At 40.0% G+C, this 21,322-nt stretch overlaps 1 protein-coding gene across 1 annotated transcript; it reads left to right on the forward strand.

The window, feature by feature from the left end:
- The first annotated feature begins 1,229 nt into the window (after positions 1 to 1,229).
- On the forward strand, positions 1,230 to 19,455 carry pank4 (pantothenate kinase 4 (inactive)). Its single transcript, XM_041980445.1, has 19 exons — positions 1,230 to 1,380; positions 1,840 to 1,922; positions 2,010 to 2,218; positions 2,882 to 3,065; positions 3,795 to 3,887; positions 4,025 to 4,178; positions 4,938 to 5,119; positions 5,255 to 5,336; positions 10,832 to 10,932; positions 11,849 to 12,004; positions 12,215 to 12,327; positions 12,818 to 12,905; positions 13,189 to 13,340; positions 14,979 to 15,034; positions 15,374 to 15,423; positions 15,569 to 15,673; positions 15,756 to 15,856; positions 15,994 to 16,062; positions 18,000 to 19,455. The coding sequence occupies exons 1-19, from the start codon at positions 1,257 to 1,259 to the stop codon at positions 18,247 to 18,249; spliced, it is 2,352 nt and encodes a 783-aa protein (XP_041836379.1). The 5' UTR covers positions 1,230 to 1,256; the 3' UTR covers positions 18,250 to 19,455.
- The last annotated feature ends 1,867 nt before the right edge of the window (positions 19,456 to 21,322 follow it).

Raw genomic sequence — 21,322 nt, forward strand, 5'->3', positions numbered from 1 at the left:
TTGAGTAATTTATTTCTGAAGTGATCCACATGTTTTTCTTTGTGTTTAGGGTGAATTAGGATTAGTTTAGGATTAGGTAGTTAGGATTAGGGACGTCCCAAAGTGAAGTTGTAACTTGTTTGGTTTGATAGTGTCAGATGCTCATATTTTGAGACATATGATACACTGCGGTCTCTCTTCATTACCCACCATTACCATTACTTCACCATTATGTGGTCATGACCAGGATAAGATATGTATTGTCATAGTTTATTGTCTCTCTGTTATTGTTCCTGTTGAAATGTCAGTTGTTGTTTCATCATTTCACAAATTTGTCCATATTTTGCTAGCAGTACAAAAGTATGTTTTAACTAGCCCGGTCATAACTCTGGGCCCCCCAGTTTGGGAACCACTGCTGTATATAAAGTAATGCTAGTTATTTTTCACTTGTTTGTATTTAATAGAGACTCAAAAATTGTTCTCCCTATTCTGCTTGAGTTCAGTGCTTGAAACACAAAGTTGTCTTGTGATGTATCGTCACCACTGATGTTTCTAGAGGTGATGTAAAGTATTTATTTTTGCAGAATAAAAGAGAGAAAAAACTAATCTTAAACTGCTTATTTTCAGTGACACAAATCAAGTTAATCTGACTGCCGAGGCAATAAATAATACTAGTTACAGAACCAGTGGTGTAGAGTTATCCCCGCCCTATCTGTGGTACATGTGAGGACACTATCATGGCTGATCCCTACCCTCCAGTGTTTAGCACATACAAACTATGTTGCCATCAACATACACACAAGCTGGATAACTAGAACAGTTTAAAATAATACATGTTGTTTTTACTTTCCCTAGTCATTCTAGCCAATTAACATGCATATATATATATATATATATATATATATAAGCTGTGACTAGTTGGGGCACAAGCCCCACACATTTCATCATGTTCTTTGTTGTGAGTGAAGTCAATGGTCAAATTATTATTGTCAGCTTTTTATAAATTTATGGGTGTTTAGGACTCAAATCTAACTAAAACTTTATGCAGCATTTTAGCAATAAATCTTTCAGATAGTGATCCAAAGATCTAACAACTGCTGCTACGGTTTACAAAACAATGACCAGCATCCTCTCGGATTTACTCATTGAAAAAAAAAAAAAAAAAAGGCAGGCGCTCTGCTCACGATGCCCACTCCCTCCGCAATGTGCGTGAATTGTGATTGGACGTTGGGAGGCGCGTAGACACGGCACGCATACAGCGTAGATCATAGTCGACCATGGCGGAATGTGGTCGAGTTGACAGCAACACGAGTACTCATACCATGGATAAAAGCATTATTCTTCCGCCCGACGAAATATTTCGTAATTTGGAAAACGCAAAGCGGTTCGCTATAGACATAGGTAACTGAGAACTTAAACGTTTTCTTTCATTCTTCTGTCACTTTTGTACGAACGTGGCTAATCTTCGTAACTGTGGGGCAACGCTACCGCAGCTTGGTACACTTACAATAACATATGACTTTGAAAGTAAACAAGACAAAGCTAATGTTAGCTTCTTAAGTAGACGTGCAGTGTTAGCTGCTTAAATAAACGTTTAATGTCAATTCGTTTCAGTTTGATTGCCGCAAAGACTTGTGAGCTTTTTGGATTATTTTCTTGAAGCGCACACGTGCCTAACAGTCTGTTCAACTTTAATAAGTCCAACAACGCTAGCAGCTAGCTACCTTATATTATTATAGTTTTTCCGTTTATAAGTCCACTGTTGTCACTTCCCTGGTCGACAGTCTGCAGTTTGTTTATACCGGAAAACGGGTTACTTACCGGAGTTTTATCATTTATTTATTTATTTTTCTGAAACAGGTGGATCTCTGACTAAGCTTGCCTACTATTCAACCGTACAGCACAAAGTGGCCAAAGTACGATCTTTCGACCACACCGCAAAGGTAAGGATAGAAATATGCAAGCTGTGCTCTGCTGTCAAACGCTGTACTACATGACATTCATCACAGTTTGTCTTCTGTGTTTTGCAGGAAGCTGATAGTGATAAACTGTATGAAATATCGGTTCAGGAAGAGGTCACTGCACGCCTGCACTTCATCAAGTTTGAAAATGCTTACATTGAGACATGCTTGGACTTCATCAAAGACCACCTGGTCAACACTGAAACCAAAGTTATCAAAGCCACAGGTGGAGGGGCACACAAGTTCAAAGAGCTGATAGAAAGAAAACTGGGACTTAAGTGAGTAGTTGAACCAAGCATACTCACAGCCAGAAAGCTTTTTAGCTCTGTTCTGTTACTCAGCTTTTTGTCATAGCTGCAGAGGCTGCATGTACAAAGAGAAAGGGATATGGAATTTCTGGCATATTCTAGATGGCAGAGTTAAAATAAACAATAGTACTCACTATAATAGACACTCAAAGCAATATCCTGTCCTCTTAATAGGCTGAATTTCTTTATTTTTTTTGTGAGAGGTTTGGGATACTTTATGAAGACTTCGTGAAAATCTGTTAGACTTACTACCTTACCTGTTTCGAGTTTGACTTTGCTGGCTAACTGAATTTTTGAGAATAAATATCCAAACATGTTTCGGTTACAACACATGACACTTTCACAATTTTCACACATGATTGTTACCATGGTAATTCAGCTCAGATTAAGAGGAAGCAATATGTAAGACCAGATAGTATTGTTTGTAGTTATAATTTGCCTGGAAAGCTCTTAACATAATTGACTGCAGCCAACTAGTCTGTCAGTTGAAGAGTATATTTCTAGGAATGTAGTGAAATAGTAGAATGCATACTCTTGTTTATAATAATTGACCAGATAGACAGCAAACAACCAATGTGATGCTAGATCATGTTTGAGACTGGCTCAAGCTAAGTCTTTATTCATGTGTTGCAGAGTGGACAAAGAGGATGAGATGACCTGCCTCATCAAGGGCTGCAATTTTGTGCTGAAGAACATACCTCATGAGGCGTTTGTATATGCCAAGCATGCTGACTCAGAGTTCCGCTTTCAGACGACCAATCCAGACATCTTCCCCTACCTGCTTGTAAACATTGGCTCTGGGGTTTCCATAGTTAAGGTAATAACCAACTTACCAAGTTATGTGTTGAACTGAGAGGTAGCTCTCTCTGTCAAACAAGATGTAGTCATTCATTTGAATTGAATTTGAATGTCATCAGAATCCTAAGTGTGTAAACTGAAAGTTAGCTAGTCTTTCAGAATGGATCATTTTTCTATATTGATTGGGTTAGTTAAGAGGTTGATTCGGACACCAAACTTTGCTGAAATGGCTGCCATTCATGGAGAACATTATCTCTTGCTGCACAAGCACACATACTGGGACATTTTTAACATTATCCAGTCTGCATCATTTTATCAATTGGACACTAATTTACAAGCAGGAAATGCTTATTACCGCTTCCCTTATGAGGCTTTTATGTAGAGAGAGTGATCTTAGAAGGAGAAACAATTTTCTTAAAATGATATAAAAGTGCGTTGTAAAGGAATTGCTTGTTAGACTAAAGTGTGTAGCATCATTTCACATTGCATTGTTTTTCCCTCAGCTGATGTCTGCATTTTAAGGTACTTCATCAGTCACTGATGCCTCTATTATTCTTTCCCATGAGTTGATTTGATCTCACAAGGCTTTATCTATGTTTTAGTAAAGTCTTTCTAGTTGTGGACAAGGTGGTAGATGCAAACCTAGCTCATAGGTGATATCTTAAACTATCAATATGATATGGATGCTATTAAACCACATTGATTAAGTAATTTACACACAATTTTACATTCTTTCCATCTTCAACAGGTTGAATCAGAGGACAAATTTGAGCGAATAGGAGGAAGCTCAATAGGTGGAGGGACGTTCTGGGGCCTTGGAGCTTTGCTCACTAAAACAAAGGTATCTTAAACGAAGTGGTCTACTTTTGCCCTCGACCTGTTTGATTGCTGCTTTAAATTCACTCATTAAGATACGCTATTGATTCACCACTGTGTTCCCATCAACAAATTGAACAATATCCTTTTTACCTCCTGCAGAGATTTGATGAGCTGCTACAGTTGGCCTCAAAAGGGCAGCACACAAGTGTCGATATGCTTGTCAAAGACATTTACGGAGGATCTTACGGGTATTTGGGCTTGACTGGTGATCTTATTGCGAGCAGTTTTGGGAAATCTGCAACTGCTAACAAAGGTGAGGCTCGTGCACATTGATTTCATGCGTTGATTTAAGCATGCATCCTGATGTCTTTTTTAGGCCACATTATCTGTTAATATGACCAAACAATTATCTTAGTCTCCGCTTATATGGACTTGAAATGTGGCTGAAAATATAAATAACTGCCTCACTGAGTTCCTGTCTGAGGGGCAGCAGCTACGAGTGGTATGGATTTAGGAAGTTCAGATGTATTCAGATTGTGACTTTAGGATGTGAAGTAGCACACATTCAGATTTCTGCCAGTTTTCTGATGTATTTTAGTAAAACTGTTTCACAATACATAACTACTCCACCCCTTTTTTAATCTCACTGTTGGAAGTCTGACGAAATAATGACTGGAGCATAATGACATCCTTACTATCGAAGGATTAATTGGTGCCTTAAACATATGTACACTTGAATTATGCTACATACAGAAGATCTGTAACGCTGTAAATAGAGCAGGATAGAAACTTTGAAATCTTTAATATAAACTGATGACCATTCACCCAGTGCTGGTTTTGTAACTGTTAGGAAATGAATGTCATTATTCCACAAATATAACCAGCTTTTCTAAATTATTACTGTGTCACAGCTTCAGTTGAGCAACTTTTATGTTTCTACAGTTTCAGTGTGGGATTTTTTTTATATGACATGACTGTGTGGGCTATAGAAACCTGTTCTATTATTCATTTGTAGTCTTACCAGTATTACCACTTGCTAGGCCTTTACCCTCAAGTAACTCTGCTCTTGTAGAGTTTTCCAAAGAAGACATGGCAAAGAGTTTACTCCACATGATCAGCAATGACATCGGACAGCTGGCCTGTCTGTATGCAAAGCTCCACAACTTGTCCAGGGTGTACTTTGGAGGCTTCTTCATCAGAGGGCACCCTGTTACCATGCACACAATCACCTACAGCATCAACTTCTTCACCAAGGCAAGCCAGAACACTCCTCTACAAGAGTCCCTGTATTGTCTTTTTCATTTTTTTTCTGTGTTGTTGTGAATTTAATCATTTTGAACTTGATCATGTTTTACCTGCAGCCCAGATTCATGCTTCTTGTTTCTGTAGGGTGAAGTTCAGGCCTTGTTTCTCCGACATGAGGGCTATCTCGGGGCCATTGGGGCATTTCTTAAAGGAGCAGAGGAAGACAGTAAGAGAAAATAAAAATCAAATTGGAAATGCTTTATGGATACAACCCCCAAAAACATAATGGGAACTGTGATAACACAGGAAACAGATTCTTCTAACTTTTCACAAAGAGCAAATGTTCTTCAAATCCCAGACGTTAGTTGTAAAACTGCAGAAACTTGACTTTCAGTCTGGTGTTGATTTAAAACAGGTTTAATGAACTGCCAAAGCAGAAAAACCACTTCCCCTTTCTTTCATAAGACTTAATGTATCAGGACATAATGAAAATAAAACTCGTTTACTAGGTCTTCATTTTTTTAAAACATAGCTTCAGATGAACAATGCTATACATCACTCTGTTATTTAACAAAAACTAGGTTAAATGCATTAGCATCATATAAACAAACTAAAAACACCTTCATTGTTTCCATAGGAACTGAGGAAATAAGTAACACTGAGGTGCTGCTTAATCAAAGCACTTAATTAATCATCAGCCAGTGTGAGTCCCAAAACCGCATTTAAACAAACTCCTCAAACCTGGACTAACACCCCCAGACATCAGTCATTCAATCAAGTTTGATTTCTACAGCACTTTTCATACAGAAAAGCAGCACAAAGTGCTTTACATAACAGCAATAATTTAATACCAAATTAAAATAATTTCAACATCACATCAAAAAATTAATTATGAGCCTTCACTTACCCAAGTATACACCTAACCAACACACAAAAGCCCCGACTCACCCACCAGTCCCATTTTCCACAGACAAACTCCAATCCTTAATTTTAGGCTTGATGCTGCTGTGAGGAAGCGATATCTTGGGGAACTGTCCACACTGGAAGCTGTGGAGGATCCCTATAAGAAAACATTGGGGTTTAAATAAAAAGGAAAGTAAAAAGGATTAAATAAACCCAAAAACAATGAGAATAATAAAAATAATTAAGAGGGAAAGAATACTAAATAAATAGGAGTAGCAGGTATAAAGTGTTGTAGAAAAATTACCAAGAGTCTGGAATGAGTAAAAGTATATAAGGTTTATTTACAGGAGAAGTATTGAATAAAGAATTACTTGCAAGTAATGAGAGTGGTCGTCCCGACCTGCGTGAAATCGTGAGAGACTCTGGGGATTCATCAGAGAAAAACAGTTTTATTCAGCTGGTCCCCAGCTGAAAGTCAAACAGCAAAATAATAAATGAGGCATAGAAGACTGAGTGGCGCCACTTTCTTCCAGTTTTCAGACAAAGCCCACATACCACAACAAGCTGATATCCCAAACAACTATTGCTATCTAGCAGGTCGAAAACCAGTCTCAACTCTGCCATATCAGAGCTCTGGGAAGAAAGTGGTCAGTCTGACCTCACACACGCATACACAATGGAAAGTGTAACTTCAGTATTCTATAAAATGAGAACACACAATATGAAAATGTAATAGTGAATGGATTAACAATAATAATTAATAAAGAAAACTATTATTATTATGAGTATATATAAGTGATTACCATATGCAGCTAAATTTCTTTCACAATTCCCCTCTTTTGATTAAAGTAAAACCTTGTTAGACTATTAATCACACAAAACGCAAATAAATTTACCATAACACCTTCACACAACAGAATGCCACTGTTATAATCACATCAGGGTCAAAATGCACCCAGATTAATAAAAAAAAAACTCATAATCAACACAAGTGGGAAATGAAGGAAGGATAAGAGCTGCTGATCCTACATGAGCATAGACACCCCTAGGTTCTACTAAAAGCAGAAGTTTAGAAAACACACACTGACACACCATAACATTACACTGAGGTTCAGAAATCATTATCATCACTGTTAAAACCAGTAAACCAATATCATCATCAGTACAAGTCATCACCTGTATGAGGTCCCATAAATGATATAAAACAGCTGAAATGTAGTTAAAAGCATCAGGAATCCAAATACAACACTCAGCACCTATTACCTGACAGGCTCCGCCCAGGTCAGCCAGCAGGAATCCAGAGCCATCCCGTTCTCCAGGGACGACACATGGAGCCTTAAGCTCAGGGGTCAAGGACTCGAAACCATATGAAACTGGTACAGAGAGATTCTCAGGTTCAATAGCCAACTGATCTATGTGAAAAGCATTACGACCAGTACCATAAGAGTGATTATACCACCTAGAAACTTTGACCCTGGAGCTGACCTCTCCCTCTTATGGAGGCCAGAGTGACGCCTGCAGGAATAGAGCAATAGTTAAATTAGAGGCCACACAAGCATAAGGAATAAGGAAGGCTAAGTAAGAAATACTACACCAGTTACCTGAAAGGAAGAGACAGGCAAGAACGGTGACCACAAACCTACATAACACCTGTGGGACAGCCAGAACCCCGAGAAGGTGTGTGTGAAACAGCATATTCATACCAAGAAAACTCAAAGAAGTAAAATGCACATCATACAAGCATAGCAGCAGGACTCAGGGGTAGCAAATGGGATCAGGGAACAGACAGAACAGCTGGAATCTCTGGAGGGCGACCCGGAGGACGGGCAGACCTGGACTGGACTCCAGAAGGACTACCCGGAGGATGAACAGACCAGGACCAGCTCTCAGGCGGACAGGCAGGCATGGACCAGAACTCTGGAGGCAAACCCGGACGACGAGCAGGCTGGATCTCCGGCAGCCGAGAAGCCAGATTCTCTGGCGATGGCCCGAGGGCTGCCCAGGCTGGAGCTGGAGCTCAGGCAGGCGCGCAGAGTGGAGCTGCTGGATCTCAGGCAGGCGCGCAGAGTGGAGCTGCTGGATCTCAGGCAGGCGCGCAGAGTGGAGCTGCTGGATCTCCGGCAACCAAGCAGACTGAATCTCTGCCGGACAGCCAGAGGGCTGCGCAGAGTGGAGCTGAGCCACTGGCAGGCGCGCAGAGTGGAGTAGGAACATTGGGTGGCGCGCTGACAGGAGCTGGATATCTGGAAGGCGCGCTGACTGGAGCTGGATCTCTGGAAGGCGCGCTGACTGGAGCTGGAACTCAGGGATGCGCACCCATGGGAGCACTGACTGGAGGAAGACTGACTGACTCTGGAAAATACACAGATGTTAATATGATGTCCGGCAGGCAACTAGGCGGTCGCTGTATGAGGCCTAGAGCCACTGGGAGGCTCGCTGACTAGAGCACCAGGAGGTGCTCTGACTGGAGCTGGAGCGCAGGGAGGCATGCTGACTGGAGCACCAGGAGGCGTGCTGACTGGAGCTCAAGCACAGGGAGGTGCACTGAGTGGAGCTGAAGCACTAGGAGACAGGCACAATTCATTAATTCTGGCGGTCGACCGGGAGGTCTTGCAGACAGGAGCAAAGTCTTAGGCGGGTGACCGGGAGGTCGCACAGACAGGAGCAGATTCTCTGGGGGGGCGACCGGGAACTGGAGAGGAGCGTCGTGACCATTGACCTCCTCGGAGACAGGAACCAACAGACAAGAAAGAACCAGAGGCTGAAGAGGAGCATCCCACTCGGAACCCCCTCGGAGACTGGAGCCTCTGGCTGGAGAGGAGCGCCGTGACCATTGACCTCCTCGGACACAGGAACCACTGGTGTCGGAGGCCGAGCTGGAACAGACCGTGGCATCGGCTTCGGACGTTGTGGAGCCGGGTAGGACCAGGAAGCAGGCATCGGAGGCCGAGCTGGAGCAGTCCATGGCATCGGTGTCGGATGTGGGAGAGCCTGGTAGGCCCGGGGAGCAGGCGTAGGAGGCTGCAGAGCCGGAACAGACCCTTGCTTTGGCGTCGGAGACCGAGCTGGAGTAGACTGTTGCATCGGTGTTGGACGTTGTAAAGTTGGAGAAGACCGGGGAGCAGGCGTATGAAGCTGCAGAGTAGGACAGACTGGGGGGCAGGCATGGGAGGCTGCAGGACCAGAGCTGACTGTGGCGGTCGCGCCGGACGCTGTAGAGCCGGTACTGACCGTTGCTGTGGCGTCGGACACTGTAGCGCCGGCCTGGACCGGGGAACAGGTGTAGGAGGCTCTGACAGGAGCTATCAGAGCTCTGGGAAGAAAGTGGTCAGTCTGACCTCACACACGTATACACAATGAAAACTGTAACTTCAGTATTCTATAAAATGAGAACACACAATATGAAAACGTAATAGTGAATGGATTAACAATAATAAATGAATAAAGCAAACTGAAAATACATGTGATTATTATATGAGTATACATGAGTGACCATATGCAGCAAAATTTCTTTCACAAAAGGTATATGTAAGAGTTTATAAAACAAAACAGTATAACCAGAAAAAAGAAAACTAAATAGGCTGTGTTTAGAATAAGTAATAAGTACATTGTTTAGCAAGCCAAGCATAGATAAAAGTAATAGTAAAATAGATGAGCATGAAATTAAAGAAGAAGAATAAATGACTGTGAAGTTGCATGTTTTACATGGAATTTGGCCGTACTTACAAGCAGGATGATCTGCCACAGAGGAAGTTGGTAGGTATGTCAAGAGGGCTGGACAAAATTAGGTTGATCATGTTTCCCTAACCTGCATATATTATCATACAAAGGACAGTAAACCAGCTAGCCAAGCTGTAACTTTAACTCAACTGTGCATGTAACAGATGGGTTTATGACACATGTCTACCGCAGGATTCAAGAGTCAAATCTACGGAAACGTTTTATATTTCCTTAAAAAACAAAAACACTTTGTCATTCTGAATTAAGTTTATTTTCTAAAAAACAAAATTCTAAAAAAAAAGAGTTTCTGAAATAAGATAAATAAAAAAAGGTCCTATTTTTGTGAGGTATTGAGCTCTGCTTGTCAGCATTATTAACAGGTTACTTCCAAACGAAGCTGATGTTCCTCCAAGTTGTTGAGTTTCATTCAGTTTGACACATTGGGAGATTCTCTCATCTCAAAGTTATGTAAATGTTTGTCAACTTTGCGCAAACACCTAAGGACTATATGGTTGCTAATGTAGAAAGCCCAGCTGGGTCTGCTGGATGTAGCCATGTTTCTCCAGAACCAGTTGGTCACTGCATAGCAACGTAGCGACACAGGAGACATTCAGGAGATTGCTGAAAATAGGCTACTGGATCTCTGTGGAGTGCAGCTGAGACGGGAGAACAAGCTCTTCCCTCCAGAGTAAACTTTAGCAAATGAACTATCCTGTTAATTCAGAAAAAAAAGTCAATGCATAACCCAGTACGCAGCGAAGATTCAGCCAAAACTTCATTATGCAACAAGACTGTCATCACAAACACATCAGGAAATCTTCGGCTGAATGACTGTAAAAGAAATCAAATTGTTGCAGTGATCCAGTAAAGGTGCAGTGGGATTGACATGCTGGTAAAAACCCAGTCATTTTTTTTTTCAATTTCTTGATACTTCCAAGCTTGATACAGAAAGAGTCTGCAGTTTGCTTTCGAAGTAATACAAAATTCATATGAACTTCATTGAAAATTGTAAATGTTATTAATGGAAATATCTACTGGCTTGAGGGAAAATGTACCAATGTCATAAATGTTCCAGTATTTATATTTTTTCTCGTTTAGATCCCAACCAGTACAGTTGGGGGGAGAATTATGCTGGGAGCTCAGGCCTGATGAGCGTTTCTCCAGATATGAACCCAATGCAACGTGCTCGCAGTGGAACAGTAAGTTCTGCTTTCTTAAGGGCCACACAATGAGATATATCACCTGTTTATTGTCTCCTGAGGGTTCATTGGCTTCAATTTTTTTCACCATTTTTGTTTATTTTTTTGTAAAATATAACCATTACTGTCTTCACCAAATTCATGTGGTCATTCATCTCATCAGTCTTCCCAGTCTGATAATCATTCTTTTCATTTCCTCTCCACACATTCTTCTCTCTGCCTAACTCTCTCCCTCAGTTTCCCGTAAGTACCTCCACCTGCTTTCTTTGTGTTCTGCCTTCTTCTGCAGGTCAATAAACACTCAGCCTTTAACTTCCATGTTAATTTGGACAGTCGTTTGCTGCTGTTTTGCTTTTTACTAATTAATCAAATGAGCTGAAATGACTAATATTTGATGTTTTTGATGTTCAATAACAGACTCTTTGTGTTTATTTATTCCTTGATGTGATGGTTTGAGCATGTAGGCCACCGTAGTTCATTAGGAGCTGTTTGCCTCCACCGTTGTCTGCTCTGGGGCTCACCTGCATTCATTTAGTGCCGACTAGCAGCATCAGGCAAAAAACTGCAAATGATTAAAAGCTCGTCTTTCCTTTTCTTGCTACATAAAGATCTCACATAGATGTAGTATGCTTTTTAAAAGAAGACAACCTCTTCTAATGGATTATTGATTGTGTTCTGTTAGTGGCTTCTAGGACTAAATCCTACTTTAACCTTCTTTCCTCTTTCCTGCAGCTCTGCTTTTTTTGTTTTCTCCCTCAATAAAACCTATGAACATGAGTGGAAACTGTTATTTTTCTAATGAAAAAGAGATATGCACTGTAAAATTTATCTTAAAACAAGCTTGCAAGATCGTAAGTGATTGTGAAAGGAGCTGGAAGAGGCTTCTAAATGTGTAATTTCTCTTTGCAACATGTAGTTTGACATGTTGGAGATGGACCGTCTGGAGAGGCAGCTGGTGAACCTGCCTCTGCTGCAAGACCCTTCCTCTTACATCCCTGACACTGTTGACCTCACAGAGGATGCCCCAGCCCGGGAATACTGGCTCTACTGCTTCGAAGAAGCCTTGGATGGGGTAGGATGGCATGACCTACAATAAATTCACACCATGGTATAAATAGTAAAACACAATATTTTAATCAAACTTTAAAATCATATTCCTCTACCAAGGCTTATAGGTTGAAGCTGATCTGGATCCTTTGTGACAACAAAATACTGTAATCCTACAAAAGACAGAGTTCAGATTGTGAACAGGGTTGATTGCTGTTCTTCTTTCCTGGAGCAGGTGGTTAAAAGAGCTGTAGCGAGCCAGCCTGACATGCCGGAGGCATCCGCGAGGGCTGAAAAGTTCCGTCAGAAATACAGACACAAGCTTCAGACCCTCCGGCATCAACCATTGTAAGAATTGTTTTTGTCTGGGCCTGTGTCTGTTGCTTTTTAGTCCATACTAAAACTCTTCTCTTCATTGTCTGCATTAGTTTCATGTCTTCTTACCTGCTGTTAGGGCCTGTGTGCGTGAATGAATAAGAGAGATTTCTTATGTTAATTCTGTCTGTCGTTTCATTTATTGGGACGTTGCACCTTGTGAGTGTATCAGTTGTGTTAGAGATTTTAGCAGAAATATGCACGTAGATCAAAAGAATAAATGTGTACACTGTCTTTTATATGTATTAATTTTTTTTTAAAAAAGTCTCCAAATGTCAAACTTTCAAAAAGCATTTTCATCTAAGTCCAGAGTGATTAGGAAATGTCAGTTTAAGAAGTGCTTTTGCATTTCACTGCCCTAGCCCTGTTGAGTATGTGTGCGCGCCCAAGTCTGTGTGTGTTGTGTGTGTGTTGTGTGTACGTTTCTCTCTGGCTAATGTAGAGTGCTTCTTTTCTCACCTAGTGCTTATGGATCCCTCACTGTCAGAAGTCTGTTAGACACGAGGGAACACTGTTTAAACGAGTTCAACTTTCCTGATCCCTACTCTAAGGTCTGAGTGAACTCTATTAAATCTGTTGTTTTCTTTTTTGTGTCCTCTTCCTGTGCTACACTGGTTCCTTCACTGATCCATTTCATGACTCAGTTGTTCTTTTACAGTCACAATGAAAAACACATTGTTTTCCACTTGTTAAATTTAGGCAAAACATTGTTATTGTTATTGTTGTTGTTTTGTTTGTATTATAAACCAACTCTTATATTTCTAAATATCACTAAACAGTCTGTAATGGATTCAGTTTGAATGAGCAGTGGGGTTTTTTTTTGTTGTGTTTCAGATTAAACAGAGGGAGAATGACATGGCTCTCAAGTACTACCAGAAGGCAGTGAAGTCCTTGGAAGAGCTGAGCTGGGAGGACAGACAGTTTGCACTGGTCAGGGGCGTCCTGGCTGGGAATGTTTTTGACTGGGGAGCCAAGGCTGTATCAGAGTAAGTGGACATTCCCAATCTAGAAACAAGCTGGTTGATTGTTGTCGATGACTGTGGGTCTAGAGAATCGGTTGTTTATTTTTAATGCAGTAATTGGTCCAAAAAAAAAAAAAAATGCTTAACACCTAGTGGTGGCTATGCTTTGGGATGGGTATGCATCTGTCTGTATGTATGTCTGTCTGTCTGTCAAAAACTCAAAAAGAAATGGATGAATTTTGATGAAATTTTCAGGAAATCTCTGATATTGAATAAGGAACAACTGATTAGATTTTGAGGGTGACCCGGATCACCACCTGGATCCAGGAATCTTTTTTTAATACTAGAACCGACAAGATTCCAAAACCACTAGAACCGCCAGAGGGGGTCATTTTGACATCATGCTGATGCAGCATAACAATTATGAAGTTGCATTTACAGAAGCCATTTTTCCCCTTTGAATCTTTTTTTAAGCCATTCAGAAGTAGAAAAGCCTCAATAAATAAATAGTTAATTGATTAGCAGGTGGGATTACTTTGGGCTTGTATTTCAAATAGAAAATATCAAATACTAACTTACAATATTCACTCATCAACATATAACAGAATTAAATAACATTTAAAATGTATTTATATTTTTTATCAATTATTTGAGGGGGGGAATTTTGACATAAATCATCATGTAATGTCCAAAACGTTGATAAGACATATAATAATAATAGCCATTTTCTAGTTGCAGCTCCAGATGAATACTGCCTCGTCATCCTGTCTGCTGTGTCTACTCCTAACATCTCCCCCATTTCTCCCCCATCTGACTCTTCCTCATTCATTTGATGAAGCATAGCCAAATCTTCGTCTGCATTCATTCTTCTGCTTCTGTACTTTTTTAAATTATGTTTCCAATGTTAGTTTGTCTGTCTGTCTGTCAGTAACATAATTCAAAAAGTTATGGATGGATTTTGATTAAATTTTCAGGGAAATGACAGAAATAGAATAAAGGAACAAGTGATTACATTTTTTATATAGGGAAATAATATTACCATTACAGTTTCTAACTCATCATATAATGCCCAGAATCACTGACCAAAAAATAAATAAATACATAAATAAATACAAGATGATAAGATCATGGTAGATGTGTAATCCAACATTGTTTGATCCAGATCATGTTGATATTTTGGATCTTGTAATCCAGAAGGTTCAAAATATTTGGGTACTGGTGTGGGATGTTGGGCCTTGGTCTGCGCTCTCTGACTTCTTCTAGTTTTTTAGAAATTGGCTTTAGAAGTTGGTGTAATTTGTATAATAACTATTTGAAATCACTGGATTTCCCAGTTGTTACCTTAACATTAATTACATTACGTACTCTTGCACTGCTCCACTATCATTTTACACATATTTAACACCACCTGTACATTTATCTACAGCATAACTGTATTTATGTACTCTGCAGTCCAGCTGTCCTCATTCTCTGTCCTGTGATTTGCGAGTACAAGACGTGACTGACAACTGCCGACAAATTCCATGTGTGTGTGAACATGCGTGGCCAATAAAGCTGCTTTTGTCTCAGTTTGTTAGAAGACTTTTGGAACACTGTGACCCATGTGGGGATTTCTTGTTTGAACTAATCCTACTTTTTCATGTTTTGTCTTGGTGTATGCAGTGTGCTGGAGTCTGACCCTGAGTTTGGGTTTGAGCAAGCCAAACGACAGTTGGAAGGTATGTAAGTGTTTTTTTTAACACTGGATTATTGTGAACAGCTTTACAGCTCCATCTTTGAGCCCTGTAGATAATTAGATCTTTAAAAAACAAATTAGGAGACTTAAAGCATTAAATTACACCTTGGGTTGTATTTATGTTCTTGTTAAACCCCTAAACACTGCCTGTGTGAACTGCTTAATAATTTAACAAGGAATGTTTTCTCGACTGTGTGCCCACTGGCCGATTAGATCACAGATTAGATCTGCTTCTGTTTATCAAAACTTTATTTTCTAGCCAATATCTTCAAAGCAAAAAAAGATTAGAACTGTTATTGACCATAATTTTGTTTCTTCTCAGAGCGGCCATGGCTTGTTGATTCCTATGACCAGTGGCTTGAGAGACTAAAGGTCAGACTCTCAGAAACAGAGTACAGCTGAGTTATACCCACTGGGAAGCAAACACACGTCAGACTGCTTTTGGACAAAGTGATTCTGTGCTTTGTATTCTTGATGAAAACGCTTTAATACAATCCATCCTGATTTTCTCTTGCAGGGTCCTCCTCATAGGTGTGCCTTGTTTTTCGTAGATAATAGTGGAGTGGACATCATTCTTGGGGTGATACCCTTTGTCAGAGAGCTTCTGTCTCGAGGAACAGAGGTGAGATCCTTTAAGATATTACCACAAAAACACAGCATTGAGGTAAGAGTGTCTTAAATCTGACTGTGCACCAACATTACAGGTTGTGTTGGCCAGCAACTCTGGTCCAGCTTTAAATGATGTAACAAATGGTGAACTTCTGATTCTGACTGAAAGAATTGCTGCTATGGATCCTGTGATTCAGTGAGTGCATATGAGGGATATAATTAATTGTTTTTTTATGTCTTTCACACACATATTCTGTGATAGAGTTGGTGCTGAGATGTGAGTTATTGTAAATAATGAAAGCAGTTAACTGTGGTCGTCTTGTTGGTGTGTAGGGCTGGCCTAAGAGAGGACAGGCTGATATTGGTCCAGAGTGGTTCCAGTTCCCCCTGTTTGGATCTGAGGTTGGTTGTTTTCATTAAATGTCTGTTTTTAAAGCACCGCGTCCTGAAGCTGAAAGAATTAAAGCCCAACTACTGAAGTTTGGCTGATTTTCGCACTGTGGTGCTCCCTAACGATGGTCCTTTCAGCATTCTTCTTGCATCTGGTCTCTTCTCTGAGCTCTCTCCTGCCAGTAAAAACTAGTCCAATGCTGGCTCTTGTCTTTTCTCTTGCTCTGTCACTTTCTCTCCTTTTCCTCACTTTCTCCAATAATGTCCTCTTGTTTCAGCCATGGTGCATAACTAAAACTAAAATGCTCCAGGATGGGGAAACCATGTTGTGAAGTGCATACAAGTCGTTTGCCAGGTGTTGTGCCCTAAAGTGAATGTCTCCCAAAAATTGATTATACGGCCGCGGGAGCGCACGCTGCCGGTTAGCTTCGTTTCGCTCAGCTTCTCTCTGATGTCTGCGGCTCTTCCTCTCGTTGTAAAACTGACATAATATGCCAATGCAAGTGACAATATGTCTAAATTAACTAAGAAAGTATGATTTTGTCTTAAAGGGTTGTGGAGTGGATGCAAGGAAGTAGATGGCCATTCATCTGTAAAATATGTCTCACCTGAACAAACTGTAGCCATTTCAAGCAACATTTTTTGTTTTATTGACAGTTACAGGGCCCATGATCAGCTATTGAGATGTTAAAAAGACTAAAAGAACAGAATAAGAGGTGGGTGTAAGGTACTACTTGGTCAGTAATGTGCACAGTATAACTCTTGGTTGATTGATATCAGACCACTTTAATGTAGATTCTGCATTTTCTTAACAAGAAATGTACTCTAATAAATAAAATAAGTTATGAAGATCAGTGGAAATTAAACTTTGTAAATCAACACACAAATCATATCCTTACTGGACTTTACAAGCGTGAGACAAACGCATGAAACCTAAACAGTAAAGCAGCAACATGCCTGGATATCGTTTCTGATTACAGCACGTCTTCATCTGCAGTGTTAATAAATCCGTTAAAGCACTTGCAAAATCATACTTTCTATGTTAATTTAGACATATTGTCACTTGCAGTCGCGTACTATGTCGGTTTTACACCGAGAGGAAGAGCCGCAGACAACAGAGGGAAGCTGAGCGAAACGACGCTAACAGGCAGCGCGGCCGTATAAACAATTTTTGGCAGACATTCACTTTAGGGCACAACACCGAGAGCAACAGCCACAGCTGACGTAGCGGCCCCGGTGACTGATCCATGTTAAAAAAGAGAGGAGAAGAGTCGAAGCCCAACCAAAAAAGAAGAAATAGAACAGGAAAAAAAAACATGTCAATGAGTTGTGGTGATTGCTCTGGAGGCTTCAGTTTAGCAGTTCTCAGTTTCTGAAGTAAACTGTTTTCTATCCATTTCTTATGCAGTTTAATCAGGTCTTGGAGCACTTGGAGCAAGTTCAGGCTGAGGATTTTTTACTTTAAGTACTGGGCTCATTGTGGCTAGATGGTGGAACTGATCTGTGAAAGGGGCTCATGTGTAGGCTACGATGAGAAGGCTACAAAACATCCGCTTCTCTTTGAGCCTTCAATGAGACATCTTAACTTGATGTATGAAGAGAAATGGTGGAATACCGGACTTCTGTTTAACTTTTATTTATACATCAGGTGGCTTATTTGGGGTATTTCATGCAGCAAATTGTTGTTATTTTAGATTTTAAATAGTAGACTTCCAAGATTTATAACAGACTTATATAAGTTGTTTTTTCTTCTTTTTTTTTCTTCTTGGCTTTTTTGTTATCACACTGAGAAATGATTTTCTTTGCTAATGCAATGTGCTTTGATCCTGCATAGGCATGCATTCATGGAAGCAGGGCAGTGTTGCTCATTATCTTCATTAAAGCCCTGATGAAAAATAAAACTTTCAACACTACACAAGTCTCTAAAGTGTATTCTTCTTTGTCTTCAGTCGCCTGGACAAAGTGCTGGCGATGGTAGTACGAGAGCGAAAAACCGACCTGGTGATCATTGAGGGAATGGGCCGAGCCATTCACACCAACTACTACGCCATGCTCAGCTGCGAGAGCCTCAAGATGGCCGTCATCAAAAACTCGTGGCTGGCTGACCGACTGGGAGGAAAGCTTTTCAGCGTGGTCTTCAAGTACGAAGTGCCGGCTGGAAAACCCAGTCCGAACTCTGCTGCTGTGACGCCCTCATGAGCAACCACACCGGTTTATTTGGAGCTTCGAATGTAAGGACTGTGATTGTACATTGCAGTTGAGTGAATGTATGATTGTAGACTGTAAAAATTGAAGCAGGCTTTTAAGGATTATCATCAGTAGGATTTTACATTGTTTATTTTTTCACATAACTGATTTTACTGTTTGTCTCATGCACATGAAATGACTTTGTTGCAAGTCTTACTATAATGCTGTGTTCAGTCACTTAGCTAATTACTGTCATCACTGCCTGCTGATCTCATTCACCGCCTGGGAAGTCGTCAGGGAACTTTTACAGGAGTTGAACATTGATCAGAAACTTGCTGCCAGCACACCTGTGTTCACATATGAGAAAGTGTGTGAGAAATGACAGCTTCTAGCGGACTTTATACATTCATTAAAGTGTGATTAATGTGCCTTAAGCCTGATGTGATATAAGCACCATTCACTGGAATAGCTTTTAAAGCTACACTTAACACATAAACATCTGCTTTTTTTATAGCATTATCTTATCACAAGAAAAATTCTGTTTTTCATCACTGCCAGCCGAGGACTTGAGAAAATGAGAAGATTTATTGTCGCTGTCACTTGTGTGTCTGTTTAAAGTGGAATTGGGGAAGTTTTCGATCAGAGGGACAAGGGGCGCTGCATCAAGTATGTTTGCTTCCCTCCACAAGGTGGCAGCGTTCTACTGTTATATAGATTTTAATGAAATCTTTCCTAAGGTGCTTGGTGTCAAAATAAACACTGCATACTTCAGGTTAAATGTTTTGTAAGCTCTGTAGTGATACACATCCATGTATTCACTCTAGTTAATTGGCATGTATAAATGCACATTATAATCCATCCTTCAATGAAAAACATTTGTTTGAGGGCAATAATACTGCAACACCTAGTTGTACCAAACAACACTGTGTGATGATGAAATTTCTGACTGTATAACTTCATAAAAATATCTGACTAAATCAGAATTAAATGAGAAAAACCTCAATGTGGAAATGGCTCCAAGATATTGCTCCTTGACAAGTGGATTCATATTGAAATACTGTATTTCTCATTTGTACATATGTGATATAAAAGTGTAAATATATGTATACACATATATATATGTTAAATTCAGCTGCATCTCTATAGTTATGCACACCAAGCACAATTTGTGTATTATTCTCTTGACAATCAGTTTGAATTAAATGATAAAAACCTTTACTTCATCCTTCCCTGTCTGCGTTCATTTCTCCGTATGGACTTGTCTGGAGAGTTTTCGGTCCTGTAGAGAAATGAGAAGAGCTGCCCCACATTAAAAAGCAAACTTGCCCCTGGCGGTATCAAAGCTCGACACCCTGGTATGTGGTGGTGGACGCCTGCTGGGGAGCTGCGAGCTGATAATGCATGAGGAGGACCCAGCAGGAGGGCCTCCTGCTTTTCCTTTCTCATCTCTCTGACTGCCAAAACACACCACACCAGTTCTGAAACATGCCCCTTTGGTCTTGGTGACATCTGCTTACAAACAGCCTGCACTGGTTTTGTAACTTCACTGTCCAAAATTAAAGGAAATCTTTACTTGTTACTTGGTTAACTAAGGAAATTAGGACTTTACAACTGATTTGTGCCTTGCTTTAACCCTTGGTGTGTGCGGATGTGAATAAGGCCAACAAACTGGTCCGTTACCAGTTGGATTGCACTCTTAATGCAGCAAAATTCACTGTGTTGCTTCTGTGTGCAGGTGACGGCCTCACATGATGAACATTTCTACTGAAAACTGACATGTTTAATCATTCATGTGAATAAGTAATTAGCTGAATATTGAAAAGGAATGTTTCATGTTTTGCAGTCTATTTCCTGGTAATTAAGATGCATTTAGAAGGAGCTGATTAATAATGTATTTGCCTCTTAAATGGTCACAGATCTCTTTTACATGGTTATACATTTGCTCCTTTTCAAAACTAGTAATAATCATTCTGACCTTGAGTTTAATGTAATACCAAATTTCCTTCTAGTTTTCACTTCTTGTAGCACTTTTTATTTTCATTGTTTGTATGATATTTTAAGCAAATGCTACTGTAGCCTCCGTGTTCCCTGCAGCTTGGTTCACTACATAAACAGATCAGGAGGACCACATCACAGTCAGGACAACCCCCTATTTCAAACTAAGCTGGCTTTTGGACCAGAATTGCTAAATGTTATATCAAGCACAGGCTCTGGGTCAGGAGCCCCACTGATTCCAAAACGGTTTGATCATCCAAATTGAATATAGCTGGGAAATGTGTAAAAAAATTCCCATTTATTCATCGTTCATTGGATATTTCTACTTCAAAATGTCAGAAACTGCCTCAAAGATTGTGACAAGTGGGGTATCCATCTATAGATCTAATAAAGAACTAGTTTTCTGACTAAAATCTAGTTTATTTCAGTTTTATTGCCAGTTGTCAATGCTTAAAAATATAAAAATCACATTTCAGAAATGTATAACTTATTGAAAGTTGGAGGCTTTTTCCAAGTTTTATCTGTTAATAAACTCCATGTAAATATCCTGATTTTCCCTTAAACCATTATCTTTTATCTCAAACCACTGCTGGAAAAATAAGTAAAATATTAATATATGCCAAGGCAAAATGTTACATTACCATTTATGTTTCTCTGTCAGGCACATCATTTGTCCTTCAGCTGCAGTCAACATTATGCTGAATGCTCTGAACACTTGTGCCAAGTCACAAAGACTATTTTAAATAGACTTCTTTCTGCAGCTGCAGTGGCACAAACCCTTCTCTGCATGTTTTTCACTGTTTAATTATAGACAGGGCTCCTAACACAGTGATGCCACAGGCCCTGAGAAAACAATGCAGCATTGACTATAACTGTTTGCACAACATTAATTACAGTAGTTACCGTAAACAACGATTTCAAAAGACATTTTCTTTTAGCTTTGATTTCAGCACACTGTAGCTGAACCTTTTGTCACTTTGACTAACAATAACATCAGTTTTAATTGATCAGGTGGCCTTAAACACAATGCAATCCTGTGTGTATCAGCAGTGTTTATGTGAATACATTAAGTCTGATTTGTATCAACTCT

Source organism: Melanotaenia boesemani, chromosome 3 (genome assembly GCF_017639745.1).
Source record: "Melanotaenia boesemani isolate fMelBoe1 chromosome 3, fMelBoe1.pri, whole genome shotgun sequence".
Taxonomy (NCBI): domain Eukaryota; kingdom Metazoa; phylum Chordata; class Actinopteri; order Atheriniformes; family Melanotaeniidae; genus Melanotaenia; species Melanotaenia boesemani.